Source organism: Apodemus sylvaticus, chromosome X (genome assembly GCF_947179515.1).
Source record: "Apodemus sylvaticus chromosome X, mApoSyl1.1, whole genome shotgun sequence".
Classification (NCBI taxonomy): Eukaryota; Metazoa; Chordata; class Mammalia; order Rodentia; family Muridae; genus Apodemus; species Apodemus sylvaticus.
The window spans coordinates 67,608,655-67,634,348 of NC_067495.1; the positions used below are offsets into that span (position 1 = coordinate 67,608,655).

Here is a 25,694-nt window from a genome sequence, read left to right on the forward strand (position 1 = left end):
ATGTTATAAACAATGCTAAAGGAAGCACTTGAAGTGGAAGGAAAATAGTACCTGAATATAAAACACAATAATGCTAGTCACACTATGGTGATATATGCATACATATGAGCATATACACAAAATCTACAGTTACAGCAATTATCATTAAAATTGTTTAAATCTCCTTAAAATATGGGAGAATGTTTAGAAAATAATTAAAATATAATATGCTCATTAGAGGAACAAAATGCAAGTTGGAAGGAGAAATAGAAATTATACTATACATGAAATGAAATGTATTTCAGGTAAATCCTAACTGTACTGGCTAGTTTTGTGTGTCAACTTGACACAGGCTGCAGTTATCACGGACAAAGGAGCTTCAGTTGGGGAAGTGCCTCCATGAGATCCAGCTGTGGGGCATTTTCTCAATTAGTGATCAAGTGGGAAGGGCCCCTTGTGGGTGGTGCCATCCCTGGGCTAGTGCTCTTGGGTCCTATAAGAGAGCAGGCTGAGCAAGCCAGGGGAAGCAAGCCAGTAAGAAATATCCCTCCATGGCCTCTTCATCAGCTCCTGCTTCCTGACCTGCTTGAGTTCCAGTCCTGACTTCCTTTAGTGATGAACAGCAGTGTGGAAGTGTAAGCTGAATAAACCCTTTCCTCACCAACTTGCTTCTTGGTCATGATGTTCGTGCAGGAATTGAAACCCTGACTAAGACACTAATTATAGCTAATCATCCAACAAAGTAGCTAAAACATCATTGCAAAAATGCTTGATTAATCTAAATGAATGCAAACAAAAATTAAAACAAATGGAAAACAAAAGGATCAATTTAAGGGCATTACACCAAGTAAGAAGAGTCTAAATGTCCCAAGTTAAAGGGAGTCAGTCAAGACTAGATAAAGAAAAGATATAATATATAAGCAATAATAAATAACTTAATCTCTAAAATCATGGAAATAGGAACACATTAATACCATTAATCCAATAAAAACTGAAGTCCTTAATAGCTTACAAGTGGTGTTTAAAAGTGGATCAGAAAGAAGTGCTGCCTTCACAATAGTCACTTAATATGTCAATAAACAAGGATAGTTTTGAAAGTAGAGAGCTGTCAAGGCTGCCCAACCTTGTAAATTCCTAACAATTTACTGAAAGCAAATTGAATTTTAAAAAGTATACATATATTCCTGCATGTGTTCTCTGCATGGCCAATTACAAGTTACTTAAATTCAAGCAGGTCACAAATTTTCTGACAATTTAATCAGCAGGATTTTCCAGGCCAGTTCTGCCTCCCACTGATGCCATGTGATTCCGTTATTCATTATATTTCAGCTAAGTGGCTCTTTGCATGCAAATACACTTAAAACAGCAATGTAGAATTTAAATACCAAAAATTAAAGGTCAGAGGATCCAGGGGTGAGAGAAAGCAGTGTGTTCTAACTTTGAAACAAAATTTCTAGCAGCATTCTATAATTGCCTTTGATTTACTAAATAATTTAGCCTTTTGGCATTAATATAATAAATATTAGTATTTGCTGTCTGCAAAATTGAAATTTGATAGGACATTAAGATTTAATCATGGAAACAAAGTATGCTTGCAGAAGTGTATAGGTCTTTTGGGATGCTCAATGTAATACTTTGTTAAATGTTTGAAGGAAAAGTTAGTGTTTAACTGTCGTGGATTTTATCAACTTTCAGGTCATATCAATTCGTCTCAGTCTTTTGTAACAGGCTGGAACTAATGTATAGCACTGATGGAGGGCAAATTAAGGTTTCCCATCATATGTCTTAAAGGAAATATTGATGGCTGTTGACTCAATTATTTATCAGTTACACTTAAATTTTGAGTATGTAGGTGGATTTTTTTATGCTGGTGAAACTATTAATTTTATGTGTGAGACAAAGTGGTGACCCTGGAAGATAATTTATTTCTAGAACCATATTTTAAAAATCAAGATCATTTCTCATACATAATACTTTTAAGGGTTCACACACAATATCTCTATGGGCATTTATTTGTTCCTTTGCTGTAATGCTTGCCTTCATTTAAAGAGTAAACTCACTGTCCCTGCTTCAGTCCATTCTTCTAATTACATTTCTTAGTACCAAGATGTGTGTGTGTGTGTGTAGAGGTGACAACTCTTGATGTGTGAGTTCTCTCCTCCCCTTGTGTGGGTTTCAGGGATCAAATTCAGGTCATCACTCCTGCACTGTAAGTGCTCATTACCTGCTGAGACACTTCATTGCCCACCCCTACTTAATAATCCCCAAACTTGGACTCCTTTAAACAATTGCTTAAACAAGGACACACAGGCGCCCACACACACAATTATATTGTATCAGGAAGCTAAATGATCGAAGTAAATCTTACTCTGAGATGTGAATTTTGTTTGGTGTCAGGAAATGAATAGCAGTTTGGATTCAATGAGAAAAGTCCCTAAGCACAAAGTGTAAGGAATATGCAGCCACTCACTTCTTGGTTCAGGGTCCCCTTGCTTTGGATACACACAATCTGTACAGTGCACAGGGAAATCTTAAATTACATGAACTCCATGTCTTCTCAAAAGCAGTCGTGCTGTTTAATGGCTCATGCCAAATCAAGCCTCTGTTTACAGTGTGGTACACAAAGAGCTCAGATAATGGAGGAGACAGGGACAAAGAAGGGGACGGAATGTGAAATGGTAGCAAAAGCCTGGGATCCAAGATAAGTCGTTATCTTCAAATCACCACTTAGCTATGTCACTATTTTCTGGTAACTTCAAGTATGCCATTTTCTCTATAACTTTCATTTGTACTGTACAAACAATGAAGATGTTATAGAAATGGCAGCTAAAGACCTTTCTATTTCTAGTCCAAGGATTCAATAATTCTAGGAATGTCTTGATTTCTGACATCGACTCTTTATCTCTACAGGGGAACAAGACTTCATATCCTCTTTTAGTATTAGGGTTTAGTTCCCACTTCAATGTGTACACTCAGATGTTATATCATTTGATTCTAAAAATGTAGATAGCAGAATGAATATCTTTATTCTGAGTTGACAGGCAAAGGAAATTGAGGTTCAGAGACTGACACTGATCAATTAAGGCTTTGATGTCTCATTGCTCACTGAAAATATGTCCTTAAAGTGTTCCTTTCAGGACTTTTCCATTGGGTAACAATAATTTACATTTTACAGTAATGATGAAGATGTTGAGGTAGAAAAAAATTAACTTACTGTCATGTTGTCTTAATTAGGGTTTCTATTGCTATGATGAAACACCATGACCAAAAAGCAAATTAGGGAGGAAAGGGTTTACTTGTCTTACACTTACTTGTATCACTGTTCATCACTGAAAGAAGTCAGTATAGCAACCCAAAGAGTGTAGGAACCTGGGAGAAGGAGCTGATCCAGAGGCCATGGAGGTGTGCTGCTTATTGGCTTGCTCTTCTTGGCTTGTTCAGCCTGCTTTCTTATGGGAACATAATGGGCAGGGCTCTCCTCCATCAACCAGTAATTAAGAAAATGAGTTACAGGTCTGCCTACAACCTCATTGTATGGAGGCATTTTTAAAACAGAGGTTACCTTATCTCAGATGACTTTAGCTTGTGGCAAGTTGACATAAAACCATTCAACACACTTGTTTTATTATTACTATTATTATTACATTATTGTTGTTTTTGTTGTTGTTTTTCTGAGACAACTCTGTATAGCCCTCGCTGTCCTAGAACTCACTTTGTAGACCAAGTTGGCCTAAAACTCAGAAATCCACATGCTTCTCATTCAGCACACTTCTTATAATGAAAATGACAATACACACAAGGTTTTAAGGTACTGCATATAAAAATGTCACATATTACAAAGGTGAATGTAGTACTGCCTTTGGGAATAGAAGGTAAAGGTATAAGAAACATATTAAGTTTAAAAACATACATACTTTGGTCAGGCAGATACCTGGCAATATTATAAACACAAATTATAAACTTGTCTCCTGGCATCTCCATCTCTACTAGTTTCCTACAACCAATGAAGCTGCACTCATTGCCATGGGTTCTACTCTCTGAAATGCAAGAGGTAGAAAAGTAGTATCCGAAACAGAGGTTCGTAATCTCTATAGGTTAAAGGTGAACATTTAAAAGGCGTTATCCTAGAGAATTATATTTAATTTCTGTATTTTCAATTCAGGTTTTGTTTCAAATTATTTTATAGGTTATAGATAACATCATTTCTTCTTCCTGCAAACACTCACATATATCTACCCCTCCATGCTCTCTTTCAGATACATGAATTGTTGTTAGCCTACACAAAGAACCATGGGAAACTAAGGAATGCTGAGAGCAGGAATATTGTCTTCCTTAGGTAAGAGCAATACCAAATGGTCAGACCTGGAAAGATACATACAAGTATATATACACACTCAGCATGCGGGCCGTAGGTTTTAGGCACACACACACACCACAGAGAGGGAGAAGGGGGGATTTTAATCTTCCCAAACAAAATGTGTAGCCAAGGTTTGGAACAAATGTTCTCAGTCCTGACTGACCCTGAAAACACTGGAGGGTTTCTAAAAGATTAGCAATGTATTCAACTTCCAGAAAATTTAGTAGGAATTGGTGTTGTGTATAATGTACACTTTTGTGGAAAAAAATACAATTAAATGGAGGGTTTCTAAAAGATTAGCAATGTATTCAACTTCCAGAAAATTTAGTAGGAATTGGTGTTGTGTATAATCTACACTTTTGTGAAAAAATACAATTAAATTTAAAACTACCTATTCTTTTATTTCTTTGAGATGAATTCTTACTATGTAGCCTTAGTTGCCCTGGAAATTGCTATCTAGACTACGCAAGCCTCTAACTCATATCTGTCTCTGTCTCTAGAATTCTGGGATAACCTCAAAGTAATGTTACTGTTCATTCATGATGGAAAATCATATACTTATGACTAATATGTCCTTTGTACTTTACCACATATTCTAAATAACACTGGGAATTTACAAAATCCTAAATATAGTTCCTTCCTATTAAAAGGAAATAGAGCTAAGGATGTAGCTCAGTTGTAGGGAACTTGTCTAGCAGATCTAGGACACTGAATTCAACTCCCATCACTGTAAAGGCATTTAGTAAACTAAGTCTTATTAAGGCATTGATTCTCAAACTGTAGAATGTACTAATGCAGCAAAATATTCTATAGGGTTTTTAAAAGACTGCCTCTTTCCACACATACACTAGGTCTTTAATGAGGCTGTTTTTTTCCTTTGTTCTTTTCTTTGTCTAATAAGGTAGGAGGCCAATGCCTATAGGTAGCAAATACACTCCCCCACAACTATAAGGGTCTCTCTCTCTCTCTCTCTCTCTCTCTCTCTCTCTCTCTCTCTCTCTCTCTCTCTCTCCCTCCTTCCCCTTTTTTCCCTCTCCTCCCTCTCCTCTTCTCTCCCCTCCTTTCCTCTCTTTTCTCTCTCTTCTCTTTTCTTCAGCTTCCTGAGCAATGGGATTATAAGCTACATCTACTACACTTGGCTTAATAATAATATGCTTTCATGGCAAGTTTCTTGTGTAATTCTGATGCTGCCATTTGGAGCAGTATACTTGCAGAGACAGTGCAATGTATTAGTTTTATGTTTCAGGTTTCCCTCTGAAACCTATCAAAAGCTGATCTAAATGGGACTTACTTAAAGAGTACAGCCAATTCCAAATAATCATTGTAGAACTGTTTATTGAGCACTGACATATCCATCATTTACAGTCTCTCCAGTTTGGCAAAGATGCTACTGACATGTCAAATTCAGGTGTAAATGAACACTAAGGCTTGTCAAACATATTAAGATAGCTGAGATCTAATTCTCTCACAATAAAAACATAGGCATTAAGATGTTTTCTAGTGTGAGTGATGATGATATAACAAATAAACTAAGGGGAGGGGAACTGCCTAACACTGACAGATGTTGAAGTAATCACATCTATGAGATGTGGAAGTAATCACATCTATGAGGCCTAAGACAGCCTCTTATGTATCATAGTGACCAAAAAATTTACCTGCAGCAGATTCTTTTCATGTTTTTGCAAAGTCCAAGCTAAGCACTCCTTTCACAGTACCCAGCCTTAGACTCCCAGTTCCACCCAACCCTATTTCTGGGAGGTTGACTTTATTCATGTTAATCTCTACTCCGGTCAAAATTTACTTGAGCTTGTTATATTTCAGATATTTTGCTAGAACGAGGCATTTGAGTTACTGAATCTAGATAAGGTCATGCTGAAGGATTTGGTGATACTATTAATAATGTACACATTTCAAGGAATTTTCATGAAAAGTACCTCTAAGGAAGGAATACTAAATAGTGGGAAATCAGAAATATAGCAAATCGTTGAGGTTTGGTCATATTGTAATGCTAAATTCTGTATCCTAGGGTCTATTTGCCTCAAGCGAATTCTCATATATCAGCTTTTTTTTCTGCAGACCTTGCTCCTTAAAACTATTGCCAGTAGGTGGGCAAAAGAATGGTAGGCGGGGCTTCAGTTCACTCAGAGAGGAGAAAGAAGGCACCAAGGGGTAGATCACGGATGCATAGCCAGCCTGGAGTAGAAGTGGTCCAGGCAGAACTTGGCAAGTGATATCTCAGGATTATTGACAGGGAAGTAGACAACATAGCACAGAGGGTTGATATCTGCCGAGCTCTAGTGCTATAAACTTATTATAAAGGTTTTCAATCTTTTATTTGGGAACTAAATGCTCTAAGGTGGGGTAGAAAGCCCCAAATAGTATTTCCCACAACAGTAGATGGTAAATAACTTTGTTTTGAATGCCCATGACAATGTGGGGAGTTGACCATTCCTCATATGCTCTCCACTTTTGGAAGCAGGTAAGATAATTTGGTTTGTAGGTGGCATGTGAACAACAAATGCCATTATCCTATGCAACAGAGAAAGCAGTGAAAATCCCGGATTTCAGCTCCACAGCTGAGTTGGGCCTGATCTTGTATAGATCACTTAGTATCTTCAATTGCAGTTAAATGAGAATATCTTGCCCTGTCTCTCTCCAGTCTCAGAAAACAAACTGTCATAGCATATAGCAAGCATACTCTCAATTAGTATTAGAGAAATGAATTTTGAGTAACCAAATAATGATTATGATTGTGAAAAAAATTAGACTATAAAAGCTTTCCATGAAAAAATAGTATGAGTTAATATAACTTCAAAAATATTTATTCATACGTGTCTGAGTGTACATGCTCACGCACCATATGTGCACAGAAACCCATAGACACTAAAAAGGGGGGTTGGATGCCCTGGGACTAGGGTTACAGACAGTTGTGAGCCACCATGTGTGTGTTGGTAACTGAAAGCAAGACCTCTGCAAGAGCTGCCAGTACCCTTAACTCTGAGCCATCTTTCTAGGTCCTATTACAATTTTTAAATGGGACTTTTTCAGTATCGAAATCATTAGCACAAACATTATTAATCCATAGGAAGCTGGCAAGCTTACTTCTGTCAGTCTATCATTTTGTTTTGCTTTCTCCCAATACTATAAATGCTCCTTTCTAAGAATTTTCTAAAATCCACATCTCTTCAAAGAGTTACCTTTTCCATCTCTCATTCCTTCTCCACAGGGCATTTGTGAGCAATCTGTGCCCTCCCCATCAGCCTTCTGAGCTGGGAATTTCCAGAACTCAGTGCTAGCCACAAGTCTCCCCCACCTAGGGTAGAGCACTCAGAGCAAGGTGAAGTCCATTGTTCTTCAAAACCAGCAGTTTCCCCGAGAGGCACCAGTCACCTGCTGAGCAAGGACCTGTTCTGCAGACCTGTTTCCAGCCTTTGGGGAAAGGGACCAGGAAAGGTCACTGAAGCTCCAGGAAACAGATTTACTGGATGGTGTGAGGTGACTCATGTGCTGCTGAGACACAAAGGCAGGTCCTCTTGTAACAGTAGTATGAGCTCTTAACTCTACAGCCCCAATATTAATATTTTTAAAAGGTAAGTCTGACATGCTTGCAACATGAAAGAATGAACAGTTAGTTGTGGAGCTAAGGGGTAGTAACAGATCTATCAATTTTTATTCAAGTTAAAAGAACAGAAACAATATAACTCATACCAACAGAGAACACATTCTTTATGTCATATATATTTTAGTCCATCAAATGGATATCTAGGGTATCCCAGTACAAACTTTGGATTAATGCTACAGAATTTCCAAGCTATATAATAAATTGTCCATTAAAAGGTCTTAAAAATTAATGAATAGTCATCATTAAATGAAAACAAGCTGGATGTGGTGGCATATACCTAGAGACCAAGGCTGGAAGCTCACGAAGTTTCAGGCTACTCTGGGCTATATATATCTGCCCTGTCTCTAAAATAAACAAGGAAAACAACAACAAAACAAAACAGAGGCTAGACACATGGCTCAGGCATTACGAGCACTGGCTGGTAGAAGAGAGGTGTTTGAATCTCAGCATCCACATGTTGACTCACAACTGTCTGTAACTCTAGTTCTTGGGAAATCCAATGTCTTCTTCTGGCCTCTGTGTGTACCAGACACAGAAGTAAGTACACAGTTAAACATGCAGGCAAAACAACCATACATATAAAATAAAAATAACTTTCAAAAATCCCATAGAAATTGATACAGTCTATTTTGTGATACTTAAAATAAGATGGTCTGGGTTATGTAAACATATTAAATGAACATGCTTTCCCTGTTTTGATTTTTTACAAAATCAAATTTCATCAGAGACAATAACTGAAAGCTACTTTCAATAAGTAAAAACAAAGCCTTTATTCTATACATTATTCTAACAAAATTACTTAGCCTTAGCAGTACTTTGGTGCTAGATGCTTGCTCTAATATTTGAGGAAGATGTATAATATACAGAAAACTAATGCTAGCTTTGCCAAAGACATCTACAAAAATATGTTCCTCACACTTTTACACATAATATATAGAACTATAAAATCTGCCAATGTAGAAATTCCTTGGAATTTCTCAATGCACTGTGAAATAAACAAGGCAAAAGAAAGCATCATATATAAATGATGTCCAAACATTCTGTCATGTATGTTTTTGTAACTAGATACAACTTATCTACATATACACACACAAATAATGTTTTAGAAATATGTGGAGGAAACAGAAGCACCAGTTATTTAAGTTACACTTGATCACGAAGACGAGCAAGCCTCTGTGACAGTTCATCCTAGAGGAAGCCAAATTGACAAATTATCAAAGGCTATAACAAATATTAACCACAAAAATTTAATCCTCTTCTATTTTAAATACAATTTAAAATCTTAGAAAATTTATATAAACATTAGGCATTTCGTTTTTTAAATAACTCAAAAAAATTGAACTTAGGGAATATGAAGGTTAACAAAACAATATAAAAAATGTAATGTGCATGCAAATTGAAAATTCCCACCATTACAGAGCTAAAAGCTTCTTATATTTTCTTCATTTATGATGTGTCATAGTAGAAAAACTCTTCATAAAAAGGTGGCTATGTTTTATTATATGCAAATATATGCATATAAATATACACTCCCTAAATTTTAACTTAAATATAAATCAGGTACATGAATTAAAATAAAATTTGACCTCTACCTGCTCTGTAGAAGCAACACTTGCGCCAACAGAGCCTGTCTGACCCTGGGGTAGCTCCATATTGAGATCAAGGCTAAATAAAGATAAAATTAAAAACAATCAGAATAAATGTATGTTAATATAGACATTTTATAATAATCATATAGGCACTGCAACCTTGAGCACTATAGCCTTTTATTACTTTAAGTAGAAATAAAACCATGTTTACATGTAAATAGAACTTGAATGTCTTCAAAAAGATTTTGGATATGTGACTGATAATTTCTACATATTTTCCTTGAGTCTATATTTTCCTTCAGCTAGATAAAGGTTGCTTTAGGACCCAGATCTACTTCAGTGTTCAGTTCCTGAATTTTCTTAGTAGAACCAAGAATTTCTCTTTTTTGATTAATTATTTTTAATATTTTTCATTTTATTTTTTATTTAGTATCATTATTTTGAAATCCAAAGTATAATTTTCCATTTATTGAAAATAGATTCCTCCTATATACAGTATATCTTGATTGTAGTTTCCCCCCTCTATTCCTCCTAGTTCTTCCACACCTTTCCCCTCTGGATCCACTCCCTTTCTGTCTCTCATTAGAAAATAATTGGTTTCAAAGCCATAAATAAATATAACCAAATAAACTACACTAAAATGAAGCATGAACCATCACATGGAGGCTGGACAAGGCAACCCAACAGAAGGAACCGAGCCACAGAGCAGACACAAGTATCAGAGACCCGCTTGTTTATACAATCAAAAGTCTCGTAAAACTATTATGCTGAAAGCTATAACATCTATGCTGAGGACCTGGTACGGACTGTGTAGGCCCCATGCTGCTTCAGGCTCTGTGAGCTGATATGAAACTTGCTCAGCCGATTCAGAGGGCCTTGAAGAACCAAGGATTTCATCCAACTACACAATGGGGATTTTTTTTTTAAAAAGTTAATGAAGTTGTCCAAAGTTCATATTTCTCCAGTGAAGGAGATAGCATATGCGTAGATTTAGGGCTGTTATTTGTTTACCTCTAAGGTACATGTCCTTAATCTCTATTGCACTATTCTTCTAGGATATAAACTAATTTTTTTCTGTTTCTCTCTTAAATAGTGTACTCTAGTGTGAAAACTCTACATGTAAAATGGTAATTTTAAATGGCATCAAGGGATGCTATTGACAGATTTTTTTTAGAAAGGTAAACATACACTATACTAAAATTTCATCATGAAAATTGTTAACACAAACAATTAGATATCTAAAAGTCCTTAATGCTGGAAAATAATGTTTCTGTATAAGTGATTCTACCTGCTTCTCTTGCTCCGGTTATTGAATTAATTAATTTCTCAATACTGGTCTCATTTTCCCAAGACATTGCTAGCAATATCTAGAGACATAAATAGCTCACACAACTGGGAGAAATGGTGCTACATCCTTATCCTGGACCATCTCTAAGTATCACTTAACATCACACTCTGAATGAATTTAGTTTCAGAGACTTGCTAGAGATGATGCCATTATGGTTTGAAAATTCTCATTTTTGTGTGTCTGAGAATGACTAGAAAAGGAGTAACAGTTAAACAAACTTGAAAAAGTTCTATTAAAAGTCAAAAGTCCAAGTTTGTCTAATGGGTTCAAAGACAAATTTTTCAATCCATACCAAAATTTTAAAAGTGCTTATGTTTCTTCAGTCTAGGGCATAAAACCTGAGCACCACCCTAACTTCATATTAACAATATTTAAGACCTCTAAATGTCAAATGCAGATTATTTAAAAGGACTTAAATAGCAACACCTTACCCAGCTTCATCTGCCATTTCCTGAAGCAGCATATCCACTTGGTTCTAAAATAAGAAAACATGAATTCATAGTTTTGTATTATTAGTTTTGGGGTTTGGTTTGCCTTGGGAAACTGATTTTCAACGTTTAAAATAGGGGCTAGAGAGATGGATCAGCAGTTCAGTTCCTAGTAATCATGTCTAGAGGCTCTGAACTGCCTTTAACTCCAAACCTGGAGGATATAATGACTCTGTCCTCTACAGGAACATGTTATCACTAGTACACCGTTCCCTCACCCCCACATAATTAAAAGTAAAATAATAAATCTCTTGTAAAGCAAAACAAACAATGCACACATAAACACACACACACATACACTCTCTCTCTCTCTCTCTCTCTCTCTCTCTCTCTCTCTCTCTCTCTCTCTCTCTCTCTCTCTCCCTTGCCCTGCAAAAGTTTTGAAGCAATCCTTAAAAATATTTTTGCCACAAGAGGGCGATACACCATTTCATAGAGCAATTTGAATATTAAGCTTTATTTTATTTTTACGGGAAACAAATATTCAAAGCAAATCTTAACAATTTATTTTAAATTCTAAGCCACAAGGAAATAGCAAAACAGCAAAGAGAAGACAAAAACTCAAGAAAAGCAGTTTACTGTCTTTCACTTTAACTTTGTAACACTTAATTGACCTAGGGCATCTTGGCCTGTTTCTCCAAGAACCTTGTCTAGTTTACAGTTCATTCATAATTCTGGGTTAAATCACCTTTCTCCTGAGGGTCAGAGCTAAAAGGTTGCAGATGAGCTTTTCTAGGGTTCCTGGTGGCTGATGCAGAGGTACAAATGTAAACATCTGCTAAGTTTCTTTACTGAGGGAAAACATTCTCACTGGTGACAGTGACAGTGGAAGGGGACTGCCCGGGAACATTTAAGATGTGGTACTCCAAGGGCTGGTGCAGGCAGCCTACAGCGTGCTCCTGGTCCATTCCTTCCCTAGCTCCAAGTACTATAAATAAATAAATAAATAAATAGTTACATAAATAACCATGTGTGTGCGCATATGTTTGTTCACACACAAGGCACCTCTTGGTGCATGAGCTTGAAGTGTAACTTCTGGGATAGCAGATATGTATATTTTCATTTACCCAACTCTGTCCAATAATATTACAAAAGGTCAATACCTGCTTATATTATTTTGCATGCTATTGAGTCATGATGAGAAGCAGATTAATTCTAGGAGAGGGCAGGAAGGAGATAAAAGAAGGAAAGCACTTGTGTGTTATCTGTGCAAATGTGTGTGTATGCTCAATATGAACATATGAACTTTTTATACTTGTTCAGTGGATTTGAACACAAGTCCTCATGCTTGGATGTGTTCTTACCCACTGGGCCATCACCCAAGGCTAAGGAAAAAGATTAAACACCACTGTATGATTTAATTGCAATTTAATTGATGTAATATATATGTATATATATATATATATATATATATATATATATATATATATATATAGGTAAAGATGGGGAGGGATTTTGCATAGAGGGGAGGAACAATTTTTCTGTAGCAATTCTTATCAAAATTGTACTGGCTATATTCACAGAACTAGGTAAAAGATCCTGAAATATATATCAATATGCAAAACAATGCATATAGTCAAATATGCAAGGTATAAAAAGATCAAAGCTAGAAGGAAAACAGCATTGACTGCAAGATATGCTAAAGAAATATAGTAACCAAAGTATTGTAAGACACTGGCCTAAAGAAAGACAGACCAATGAAACAGAGTCAGTGTATAGAAATAAACCCATGCCAGTACTACAGATAAAAGAAGTTTTGAACAAAGGTGCTGGAGAAATGGCAGACATTTCAATCTATGATGCTAAGAAAGCTGCATTCAAAATACTGAAATGTGTAGCCCAGGCTGGCCTTGAACTCGTGATCCTCCTGCCTCTGCCTTCTTCAGCAAATCCTACTGGTGTGCGCCACTACAACCGGCTATACCTCTCCTGGGCATATACTCAGAGGATTCCCCAGCATGCAATAAGGACACATGCTCCACTATGTTCATAGCAGCCTTATTTATAATAGCCAGAAGCTGTAAAGAACCCAGATGTCCCTCAATGGAGGAATGGCTACAGAAAATGTGGTATATTTACACAATGGAGTACTATTCAGCTATTAAAAACAATGAATTCATGAAATTTGTAGGCAAATGGTTGGAACTGGAAAATATCATCCTATGTGAGGTAATCCAATCACAAAAGAATACACATGGAATGCAGTCAGTGATAAGTGGATATTAACTAGCCCAGAAGCTCTGAATACCCAAGGCACAAATAGCATAACAAATTATTCCCATGAAGAAGGAAGGAGAGGGCCCTGATCTTGGAAAGGCCGGATCCAGCATGGTAGGGGAGTAACAGGACAAAGAAAAAGGAGGGAGGTGATTGGAGTATGGATGTAGAGAAGGCTTATGGGGCATATAGGGAGGAGGGAACTGGGAAAGGGGAAAACGTTGGGAATGTAAACAAAGAATTTAGAAAATAAAAAACAAAAACCAAAAAAACAAAAAAACCCCAAAATACTGAAATGTGATCTCCTTTTATGTCATATGAAGGTCAAGATGGAACAAAAACAGAAATACAAGACATGAAGCCCTAAGAATATTCAAAAATACACAGAAAATACTTCAATATTTTTGAATGTTATGCAAAGCACAGGCAAAGGGACATATAGGATTCCATCATAGTGAAAATGTCTGTATAGGAAGCAATTGGCAAAGTGAAGAGAAAACATGATGTACAGGAGAAGGTATGTGTTAGTTGCTAATCCCAAATAGAATATACCAGGAACTCCAAAAGAATATAACAAATAACCCCCAAATAAATCAAATAAAATGGGGAATAGATCTAAATGGACATTTTTTTCTTTTTCTTTTTCTTTTCTTTTTTCTTTCTTTCTTTCTTTTTCTTTTTTGATTTATTTTTTCCCCGAGACAGGGTTTCTCTGTGTAGCTCTGGCTGTCCTGGAACTCACTCTGTAGACCAGGCTGGCCTCGACTCAGAAATCTGCCTGCCTCTGCCTCCCAGAGTGCTGGGATTACAGGCGTGCACCACCACTGCCCGGTTCAACATTTTTCAATAGAAGATATATAAATCTCTAATAGGTATATGAAAAAAATCCTGAAAATCACCAGAGTAAAAGCAAATCAAAAAATGAGGTATTATCACAACTCAGTAACAATGGCTCATATAAAAGAATTCTAAATGCTTTGGGGTGAAGAAAAGGGAAGCCTTGAACACACTGTTGGTGAGATTGTAAATTACTGCAGGTATTATGAAAAGGGGAACTCTCAAAAAATGAGTAAGAAGCTATTGTTTGAAACTGAGCTATTTTAGGGGGACCTGAAAATGGGAAAATCACAATTCACGAATACTGGAAACACTCTGTGCTTTGCCTTTAGGTAGTAGAAGGCATGGTCTATGTATAAAGGGCACAGTGACTACAGGCCCACCTTTATTGATGTGGGTAAACTCCTTCATGTTAAGGCAACAGTGCCACTGATAGGCCTGAATCCACGGCTAAGGGACTCCGGAGCTGGTTCTCTTCTGTGTTATTTTTTGCCATACAGGATCCAGAGCTCAACTTCAGACATGACTTCTGGTCTCATCTATCACAGGATTAATTTACCCCTGCATGGGATATGAAGCACTGAAATATCTAGGCAAATTGCTAGGCTCTCTTGCTTCTCCCCATCCAGTATAGATTTCTGTGTTGTTTGCCTCTCTCACTTTCTGTGGACTTGGGGGCTTGTGGTCTAGACAAGAGCTGCCCCAGGATGAAAAATCTTTGTGGATCTCTCAGATGAGTAAGAACCTACCTAGGACAGACCCAGAAATTTAAACCTGACCTGGAACTCAGCAACACATTAAAACTTTCGTATACCATAAACAAGTTGAGTTTCATTCCAGAGATGCCAAAGAAAGCTCAACATATACAAATCAACAAATGTAACATAACACACAAATTAAGGCCTACAGAAATCACAGGATAATCAAAAGAGATTCAACATTGCTTCATGATAAAAATTCCAAAGATAACAGGAATAAAAAGGAATGAGGGGAGCAAGGGAGGGACTGTGGTAAGGATCAACTAACAGTAAGGGCCATTTGAGGGGTCATATGGAAATCTACACAGAAGCTTCTTATATATACATATGTGAAAGAAATCTAAATGAAACCACAAAATAAAAGAGAGACAAAGAACCAACTGGACATCCATTAGCACCATATGAAACCTCCAGTGCCAGAAATGGGTTTCATAAAATTGAATTGTTGGCTAAGGGCTTCCATGGAAATCCCCAACATCTCAGCCTATTGCTCTCTATGCACTCATGGTAAGGTCCTATTGCTAAAGACCAAACCTATATAACTCATGGAACCCGGAGAAGCTGAGCAGGTTCCTACCTAGAGCCTTCACTTCTACGGTCTAGGGTTCATGGTACTGTTAGGTTCTGTGAATTCTCCAAGAGGAGAAAGGTAAACACCAACTCAGCAATAAACTGAACTACAATGTCACTTTGCATACATGATACACTGGTATAATGGTGACACAAACTTGTATTAGTAACCAACCACTCTCTGATTGGATTTAAGACCTATTTTGATGCAACCAATTCCTGACACTGCTCAGGTGGCCAAAAACCTGAGACTAGATAGGCCATGGGCTTATCTTCTAAGTGAACACAGCAATATGACACCTAATAATATTTTGCTATATCCATAGATCAGTGTCTTGCTCAGCCACCATCACAGAAGCTTCCACTCATAGCAGATGGGAACAAATAGAGACACATGGACAATGTGCAGAGAGTGAGAAACTTTGCAATACCCAGTGCTAAATGGGATGTCTTCATCAAATTCTCCAAGCAAGGCTCAAATAACTATGTAGAAGAGGAGGCTGAAAGAGTAAGAGCCAGAGAGAATGGAGGACATTAAGAAGACAATGCCTTCCAAATATATATAAAATGACTGACACATTTGAACTCACAGAGACTGTAGCAGCATGCACAGGGTCTGCACAAGGTCCAAGCCAGATGGCATCCTAGCATTAAGAGGAGAGAGTGGACATGATCTCCCACCCCCTAATCCAGAAACTATTTCCAATTGACAACAGCTTGCAATGGAAAACTTAGTTTTCTCCAGCAGAGTCTCACTGGGTATACAGACCACACATAAGGGCAGGCTGCATGCCCAGCCAACTTTAAATTAAATTAATGGTATTTTTATATGTTTTTGTCTCGTGGTACATTGTCTGGACATTTTCCACTTTACTTGTCTTTTGATCATTTGTTATGTTTTCTGATTTTGTGTGTTGTGTCTCTCTGTGTGCATGTGCTTCTCATGCCCTTTCTTTTCCCCCTTTGTTCATTTGCTTGTTTTGTTGTGCTATGCTTCATTTTCTTATTTATTTGCCTGTCAGATTTCTAAAGAGAGCATGAGTTGGGATGAGTTGGATGAGTGGGGAGGTGAGGACGAAGCGAGAGGGCAAACTGTAATCAGAATATATTTTATGAAAAATGTCTATTTTCAGTAAAAAACAGAAAGAAAACAAACAACCATAAATGCTAATCAGAATGTGAGTAAAAACAATTATTTACCATTGGTAAGAATATAAATTAGTTGTAGCCCTTATATGTTAGTTTTAGCCCTTATATGTTTTAGCCCTATATAGTTATAGCCCTTTAGTCCATTATATGGAGAGTCCATAAAAAATACAATTAGCATATAATCCAGTCATACCATGCCTGGGTATAAACCTCAAGGAATTTAAGTCAGCATACAACATAAACACTGGCATATCCATTTCAGCATTATCCAAAATAGCTGTGTTATAGAATTAGACTCTCTTTCCACCAACTGATGGACAAAAAATATAGTAAATATACATAATAGAGAATTTTCAAACATAAAGAAAATTATGCTAATTTTCAGGAAAATAAATGGAAATGCAGAACACTGAATTTGACAAAAGACTAAGAAAGATACATCTAATAGAGCACTAATATCCAAAATATATAAAGAACTCAATAAGCAAATGACCAAAAAACAAAACACCCAATCCAAAAATGGGGCATAGAACTAAACAGAGAATTCACAACAGAGGAATCTCAAATGGCTTTGAAGCACTTAAATGTTCAAAGTCCGTAGTGATCAGGGAAATGCTAATCAAAATGTCCCTGAGATTCCACCTTACACCAATCAGGATGGCTAAGATCAAAACCTCAGGTGAGAATACATGTTGGGGAGGATGTGGAGAAATAAGAATCCCCCATTGCTGGTGAGATTGCAAACTGGTATAACCGCTCTGGAAATCAGTGTGTCGGTTCCTCAGATTGGAAATAAATCTACCTGAAGACCCAGCTGTGCCACTAGTGGGCATATTCCCAAAAGATGCTTTAACATGTAATAAGGACACATCCTCCACTATGTTCACAGCAGTCTTATTTATGATAGCCAGAAGCTGGAAACAACCCTGATGTCCCTCAAAAGAGGAATGGATACAGAAAATGTGGTTCATTTACACAACGGAGTAATGAACTAGTCAGCTATTAAGAATGAAGACATCGTGAGTTTTGCAGGCGAATGGATGAAACTAAAAAATAACATCCTGAGTGAGGTAACTTAGTCCCAAAAGGACATGCATGGTAAGTACTCACTAATAAGTGGATATTAGCCAAAAAAGTACAGAATACCCAGGATATAGTCCACAGAACTCAAGAAAGTTATCAAGCAGAAGGGCCCAAGTAAGGATGCCTCAATCCCACTTGGCAGGAAGAAGAAAGCAATCACAGAAGGGAGGAGGAGCTGCGTGGGAAAGGTGCCAGGGAGGAGAAGAGGGGAACAAGATCAGGTATTGGGGGTGGAAAAGGACTGAAGCCCTGAGGGCTAGCAGAAAGAATGTAAACAGGCAACTTCAGGAGGTAGGAGGTGGGGGGACCTCCAGAATGCACCAGAGACCTGGGAGGTGAGAGACTCTCAGGACTTAAAGGAAGGGACCTTAGATGAAATGCCTAACAGTGGGGAGAGGTAATTTGTAGAGTCCACATCCAACAGAAAGACAGGGCATCAAGTGAAGAGATGGGGTTGCCATCCAACAGTCAAAAACTCTGACCCAGAATTGTTCCTGTCTGAAAGAACTGCAGGGGCAAAAATGGAGACGAGCCTGAGGAAAAGGAAGTCCAGTGACAGGCCCAAATTGGCATCCAGCCCAAGGGGAGGCTCCAAGTCTTAACATTATTACTGATGCTGTGGTGTGCTGACAGACAGGAGTCTTGCATGGCTGCCCTCTGAGAGGCCTAATAAGCAGCTGAAAGCATCAGCTGCAGATACTTACACCTATCCAATGGAACCCTGTTGTTGAATTAGGTAAAGGCTGGAGGAAGCTGAAGAGGAGGGCTAACCCAAAGGAAGACCAGCAGTCTCAACTAACCTGGAACCCCGAGATCTCTCACTGAGCCACCAACCAGGCAGCATACACTAGCTGATATGAGGCCCCCAACACATACCCAGCAGAGGACTGCCTGGTCTGGCCTCAGTGAGAGAAGTAGCAACTAACTAAGGAGAGACTTGAGGCCCCAGAGAGATGGGAGGTGGGAGTGGGGGCTGTTTCTCTTTCTTTTGCCTGCTCTTGGGATCCTTTTCCTCCTCCTGGAGGGCCTTGTCCAGCATTGATATGAGGAGAGGTTCCTAGCCTCACTGTAATTTGTCATGCTGTGTTTGGTTGATATCCCTTGGCCTGCTCTTTTCTGAAGGGAAAGAGGGGAAGAGTAGATCTGGGGAGAGGGGAGGGAGGGTGGAGGGTCTGGGAGAAGTGGAGAGAGGGAAAACTGTGGTCAGGATGAAATGTATGAAAGGAGAATAAATAGACACAGAGATATTAAGTTAAATTAAAAAGCTAATGTAGATGAACTTCATGCTTCAGCAATCCTACATTTGAGCAGATACACAAAGTGCATGGAACCACCATACCAAGTTGAGACCTGAACTCTCTAATGCAGTGGAGAAAACCACTTCATAACAGAAAAATGGCCATAAAAGAAGAGTTTATACATAGTGTAGGCTATACATTCATTCTACCAACTTAGCTATATCCTCAGAACTAGTCCCGATGCTGCCCCACCTCCTGGTTGCCCATCCTAGAGTTCCTCCCATCCATCTTCTCCTTCACCTCTGAAAGAGCACTCCACCCCATTATATGCCCACCCTGTGGCATCAAGTCTCTACAGGACTTATCATCCTCTCTTAGAGTAGTATCTTAATAGTTCTCAAAGTTAGCAGTTGAGTCAGACTAGAGATTCAAATAACTTTATTTAATCTAAGGCATCTTTCCAATTTACTTGTGTTTCTGAAATCTGGCTAATTATAAAATCATCTTGACATGATACAATGTACCTTCATAAGGAAAATGTAGAGGAACAGAGACTTGTATACATACACTACGGGTGAAACACACATTAGTATGGCCATTATAAACAGTGTAATTGTTCCTTAAAATCTTAAGCTACAATTTGACTGCACAATCTCACAATAAGTTATATATTCTAAGAAAATGATATGTTAAAGAGACATGTACTATCATATTAATTATGAAAACATTGACAAGATCCATGAAATAGAAACATCTTAGATGTCTATCAACCAATGAATACAGAAAAATAGATCACCCTGCATACAGAATACTATTTACTCCCAATAAAGAATAAAAGTTTACCATTTGTGACAATATGGGTGAAACACAAAATGAGAAGTGTTATTACCTAGGCAAAAGAAGACATGTAGTCCATAATATCAATTATATATGAAAATTGAGGGTATGATTGTGGTTATCAGAGGGTAAAGAAGATTGGATTATAGAAAAGGCTGATAAATTAATAATAACATTAAGACTGGAGCAACAATTTTCTGGTGTGCTGCTGTGAAAAGAGTAACTATGGTAACAATAATATATATTTCTAAACACTAGAGGAAAGGATTTTCCATTTTTAAACCTTTTAAAATATCAAATGTTTGAGTAGATATGTGGGTACTGATTTAAATATTAAACAATATGTATCAAAATATTATGTTACTCAAATATTATGTGCCTATTAAATTTTATTAATAAGATAAGAGCATTAGCCAGCATGTGGAAACAGGCTTTAGATTCTATATGTGTGATCTAATAAAATCACCAGAATTCCAAACCATACTAGGTGCTAGGTAACATTATCCTCTGAAACATTCTTAACCATCTGGGGGCAGAGCAGTAGCAAGCTTCCCACCTGCACTCGAGATAAGTTTCACTTGTAAGGTAAGGAGATGATTTATATTCCATAAAGCCATTATAGTTTTCAAGTGGGTGATTTGTGTTTTGAGAGTGGTTCTCACTATGTAACTCAGGCTGGCCTAGAATTTACTCCATGGCACAGACTAGTCTCAACTCCTTAGAAATCTTGCCTCAGTTCCTAAGTACTATAACAGCTAGCATGTGTCACTATGGCCAGATCAATTCAGCTTTAAGAAACCACTGAAAGTACAGATGTTACTCTTTTCTTATATATTAAGTATATTCTTTATTTACATTTCAAATGTTGTTTCCTTTCCTGGTTTCTCTCCTCTTCCCCGAAAATCCTGTAAGCCATCTCCCCTTCCCCAATCAACCCACCCCGCTTCCCTGTCCTGGTATTCCTCTACACTATAGCATCAAGTCTTTCTAGGACCAAGGGCCTCTCCTCCCTTTGATGTCTAACAAGGCCATCCTCTGCTGCCGATGTGTCTGGAGCCATGGGTCCCTCCATGTGTATTCTCGGGTTGGTGGTATTGTCCCTGGGAGCTCTGGGAGTACTGACTGGTTCATATTGTTGTTCCTCCTGGGTGCTACAAACCCCTTCATCTCCTTGGGTCCTTTCTTTAGCTCCCCCATTGGGGACCCTGTGCTCAGTTCAATGGCTGGCTGAGAGTGTACCCCTCTGTATTTGTCATGCACTATAAGAGTCTCCCAGGTGATAGCTATATCTGGCTCCGGTCAGCAAGCACTTGTGGGCACCCACAATAGTGTTTGGTGTTACTCTTACCTGTGGTGTCGTGAGGGTAGTAGTGCTACTCATTGTATCTTCCATTTGTTGTGTCTGAACATCCAATGTTTCAAACTGATGTTCAAATTTGTCCATTAATGCAGATATCTGTAAAGATATGGTCATAAGAAAAATGTATCCTGAAAAGATGCTAGCTGAACATCAGGTGAGAATGGTACGTCTTTATAGTTTACCTTCTCGAGGTTCATACTCCTCAATGTAGCATCCATAGATTTAACTACACCTGCCATGGATTTTGTCACCTACGTGGAATACAAAACTCATTTAGCAACATGTAAACTTGGTAATCTTTTAAACATACTGTTAATACATCAACATAAGAAACTTGTCTATAACTTCTTTCATAATAAAACCACATTGTGCAACTTGGTATAGGTAATATTTTATATTATTGCCATTACCTTAGTAAACAGCTAATAAAATGGTTGAACAGTCCACTACCAAATTAATTTTCCTCACTAAGCTGAATTTTCTATCAAGTCCTTTATTTACACCCTATAATACCTTGCACATAGATGCCAACTCGTGGTTTATGTAAACTCCGTCAATGTGACTTTGATTGACAGATGTTTAGTCTTACCTTGCCCATTGTTACTGCAGTTTGAACTCTGGCTGCCACAGCATCAACCCTAGCACTCATTCTCAAGAAATTGATTGCTTGGTTTTTCTGACGAATTGCATTTTCAGCATGTATTCTTGCAACTTCCGTATTGCCCTTCTGAATGGCCTGTTTTAAACAGAAGTAAAATAGTGTTGGAGAAAAATAAACCAAGACACCAATGAAGACAAGGAGCAAAAGTACAGATATTTTAAAAACATAAAAGGCACCATATTAACTCTAGTTTATGATCTTTTAATTAGCGTTTTATAGCTAATTATAATTAAAATTGTGAAGGAATAATGTACAATCCTATTTTCTTTTAAGCTCATGATTAGAAAATACATGTGTTTTAACAGTTTAAGATATTAGAATATGATGCACATCGTGCATACTTTTAATTACACAATCAGGAGGAAGAGGCAAGCTGACTCTGAATTTGATGCCTGCCTTATCTACATATCAAGTTCCCCTGCTACATAGTGATACCTTTTTTAAAATTTTTTATTCAATATATTCTTTATTTACATTTCAAATGATTTCATAGTGGTACCTTGACTACAAAAAATATAATAGAAAGAAATTAAAAGTTAAAAATTGGTCCTAGACATATCTCCATGCCAATGTCACTGTAATTTAGTATATATTATCCTAGTATTTAAACATATTTTTATGTAACAAAAGCAGGTGCATAGAATACACTGTTTTCTATCTTGTTTTCTCTTGTGTGAAAAAATTCACTTGAAGTTAAAGCTACAGCATTATTTCTAAGAGCTCCATTATACAGCTGTTTTATGTAATAAAAACCCACCAATCATACATGAAGTTATTCTAGATGTTACACAGACATTAAGCAGTTTCTGTATGTTTTTACTGTATGAAAATGCTGTAGGTAACAAGAATCCAGTCTTTTCCTGGTATAATCTACAGGATCAGGGATAACACTAAAAGAAAAAGAAATTTATCTAAAGAAAAATCAATTGAATAAACAGTTCAGATCATACTCTAACACAACAAAGTAGAATAGGAAATATAGAAATAAGAGAAATTCAAGAACATGATCCCAGTTTTGCAATAAAATGAATAGCAATTTTATAACTCTCATAGTATATGTTGCTTTACATACTTTACAAGTGTTTTCACTAAGACAAATATCTGGATATTGAATTACTGGATACAGATGTATATTCAAACTTAGCTATACTCCCTAAGATGCTTGTAACAGTTTCATCTTCTAGAACAGTGCTCTTGTTTTAGTGTCAGGTAAAGTAATCAATGTAAGATATTATTATTATAGTTCATCATGATCTAAGAAGTAAGATGTAGTACTTTCCCATGGATAGAACCTATAACTCATACTTCTTGGGTGGCCAAGAACCTCAGACTAGATAGGCCAGAGGAAAATGAAATACTGCTGTTTTACTAAATCAGTTCTCAGCCTTTCTAATACTCAATCCTTTAATAGTTCTTCATGGTATGGTGACCCCAACAATAAATTCATCTTATTGCGTCTTCATAACTGTTATTTTCCTACTGTAATGATTTGTAATATAAATATATGATATACTGGATATCTGATATGCAACCCCTGAAGGGATCTCAACTCACACGTTAAGAACCAATGTACTAAAGGAATGTCTCAAAGGAATTTGGGGACAATAAAATGTCTCAAAATGACATACTGCTATACTCATGGATCAGTGCCTTGCTCAGCTATCATCAAAAAAGCTTCCTCCTGCAAGAGATGGGAACAAATAAAAGAGATCCAAGCCAAATATGCAGTGAGTGAGAGAAATCTTGAATACTCAGTGCTAAATATGATGTCACTATCAAATCCCTACCCTTAGTTCAGAGAACTCTGCCTGAGGAGGCAGAAAAAATACAAGAGCAGGAGTGGATTGAGGACAGCAAGAAAACAAGGCCCTCTAAACAGAACAGGACTAACTCACAGGGACTGTGGCAGCAAACACATTATAGATCTGCAGCAGATGAGTTCCTAGAGCTGATAGTAGTGGACACATTCCTCCGTCCCCAACGAGAAGCTGGTTGGAATTGATAACCACTTGACAACACAAAAAGAACTAGGTGGCATCTTTGGCAGTTCCTTGTCTCATAATGTTGGGTCAAGGCATTTTAATTTTTAACCCCTTACAGGTTCTTTGTGTGTGTGTGTGTGTGTGTGTGTGTGTGTGTATATATATATATATATATATATATATATATATATATATATATATATATACCCATGTATGTATGTATGTATATATGTATGTATGTTGGTGTCCAGTTTTGTTTTTATGTATCCATGTGTGTGTGACTGTGTTTGTTGTTGTACTTCTTTTTTGTTTTTGTTTGTTGTTTTTATGTTTGTTTTGTTCTATGCAAAATTGGATGCTTTTTGTTTTATTTTATTAGTAGTCCTTAGATGCCTGCTTGTTTTCTAATGAGGCAGAAAGGGAATAGATCTGGATGGAAGAAGAGGGGGGAGGACTGGAATGAATTGGAGGAGGGGAATCCATAATCAGGATATATATTATATAAAAAATATTTTCAATAAGAGAAAAAAGTATTAGTTTGCTGAATTTCTTTGACTAAAATAGAGACTGAATTTGTTGGTGTATATATAGGAAAAAAAGAACTCTTATATACTGTTGGTGGAACTATAAATTACTCTAGCCTTTTAGGAATCAAAATAAAAACAGAACGAGCATGTGATCTGATTTTACTTTTCCTGGGTACATATTCAAAGCAGCATGCAACACTGTTTATGACAGCACCATTTACAATAGCCATATTACAGAATCACTTTAGATGCACAATCATAGACACATGGACAAAGAAAATGAGGTAGTTCACACACATTGGAGTACAGTTCAGTCATAAAGGATACAATGTAACATTTGCACAAAAGTAGACAGAAGTGTGCATCATCATGGATTTTAATAAGCCAGACTCAGAAAGACAAACAACTAATATTTCTTTTTGGAATTAGAATCTAGATTTGTATTTAAAGACATGGAAGTTGGAGGGTAATTTGGTAGAGGGACCAGCAGGAGGAGGGAGAAAGAAAAGCGAGGGTAACAGGGAGTGAATATAATTGAAGTATATGATATACATGCATGAAAATAATGCTTTTGTAGATTTCTTTGACTCTTGTTTTTTAAGACAGAGAGAGGGAAGGAGAGGGGGAAAATATAATGTTAGGCAGGTAGTTAGGTACAGTGGGAGAATTTGGAGAAAAGGAAAAAATGATGAAAATACATAGCAGAAAAAAATTTAATAAAAAAGGAAAAATCATAATTAACCCATTCATTTTTATATTACATAAAGTAGTTTTACATGTATTCCACCTTTTTGGACTTTTTCTTATTAAATGGCTATGTATCTATTACTTGTAATATTACCCTTTCTGTATTGCTGATCAGTATTTTATTTTATATATGATTATAGCTTTTAAATAGATGTTTATTTTATTGTGCTTTAAACATCACTTTATCTCAAGCTAATTTCTCATAATTTTTAATGGTTTTATTTCTGGTGTTTCAATATCTATTAAACTTTGTCTAGGCATTCAAATTATCGATCTATATTCCTACTTGTTGAATTTTATTTCTTTATTTTGACATAGGTTCTCCTTAAGTTACCCAGAGCAGCC

The 25,694-nt window shown here is 37.0% G+C and overlaps 1 protein-coding gene across 2 annotated transcripts in view; it reads right to left on the minus strand.

Moving 5' to 3' along the window:
* Positions 1-5,654: 5,654 nt before the first annotated feature.
* LOC127675089 (charged multivesicular body protein 1b-2) overlaps positions 5,655-25,694 on the minus strand; it is a 54,226-nt gene continuing 34,186 nt past the window's right edge. The window contains exons 3-9 of one of the 2 annotated variants that reach the window (XM_052171036.1): positions 22,022-22,168; positions 21,615-21,683; positions 21,421-21,528; positions 11,327-11,370; positions 9,551-9,623; positions 9,090-9,146; positions 5,655-8,474 (exon numbers count right to left, since the gene is read on the minus strand). In XM_052171036.1, the coding sequence (XP_052026996.1) occupies positions 9,102-9,146; positions 9,551-9,623; positions 11,327-11,370; positions 21,421-21,528; positions 21,615-21,683; positions 22,022-22,168 (486 nt within the window). In that variant the 3' untranslated portion in view covers positions 5,655-8,474; positions 9,090-9,101. Of the gene's footprint in view, positions 9,147-9,550; positions 9,624-11,326; positions 11,371-21,420; positions 21,529-21,614; positions 21,684-22,021; positions 22,169-25,694 lie in introns of both variants that reach the window. The other variant, XM_052171035.1, reaches the window with a different exon arrangement.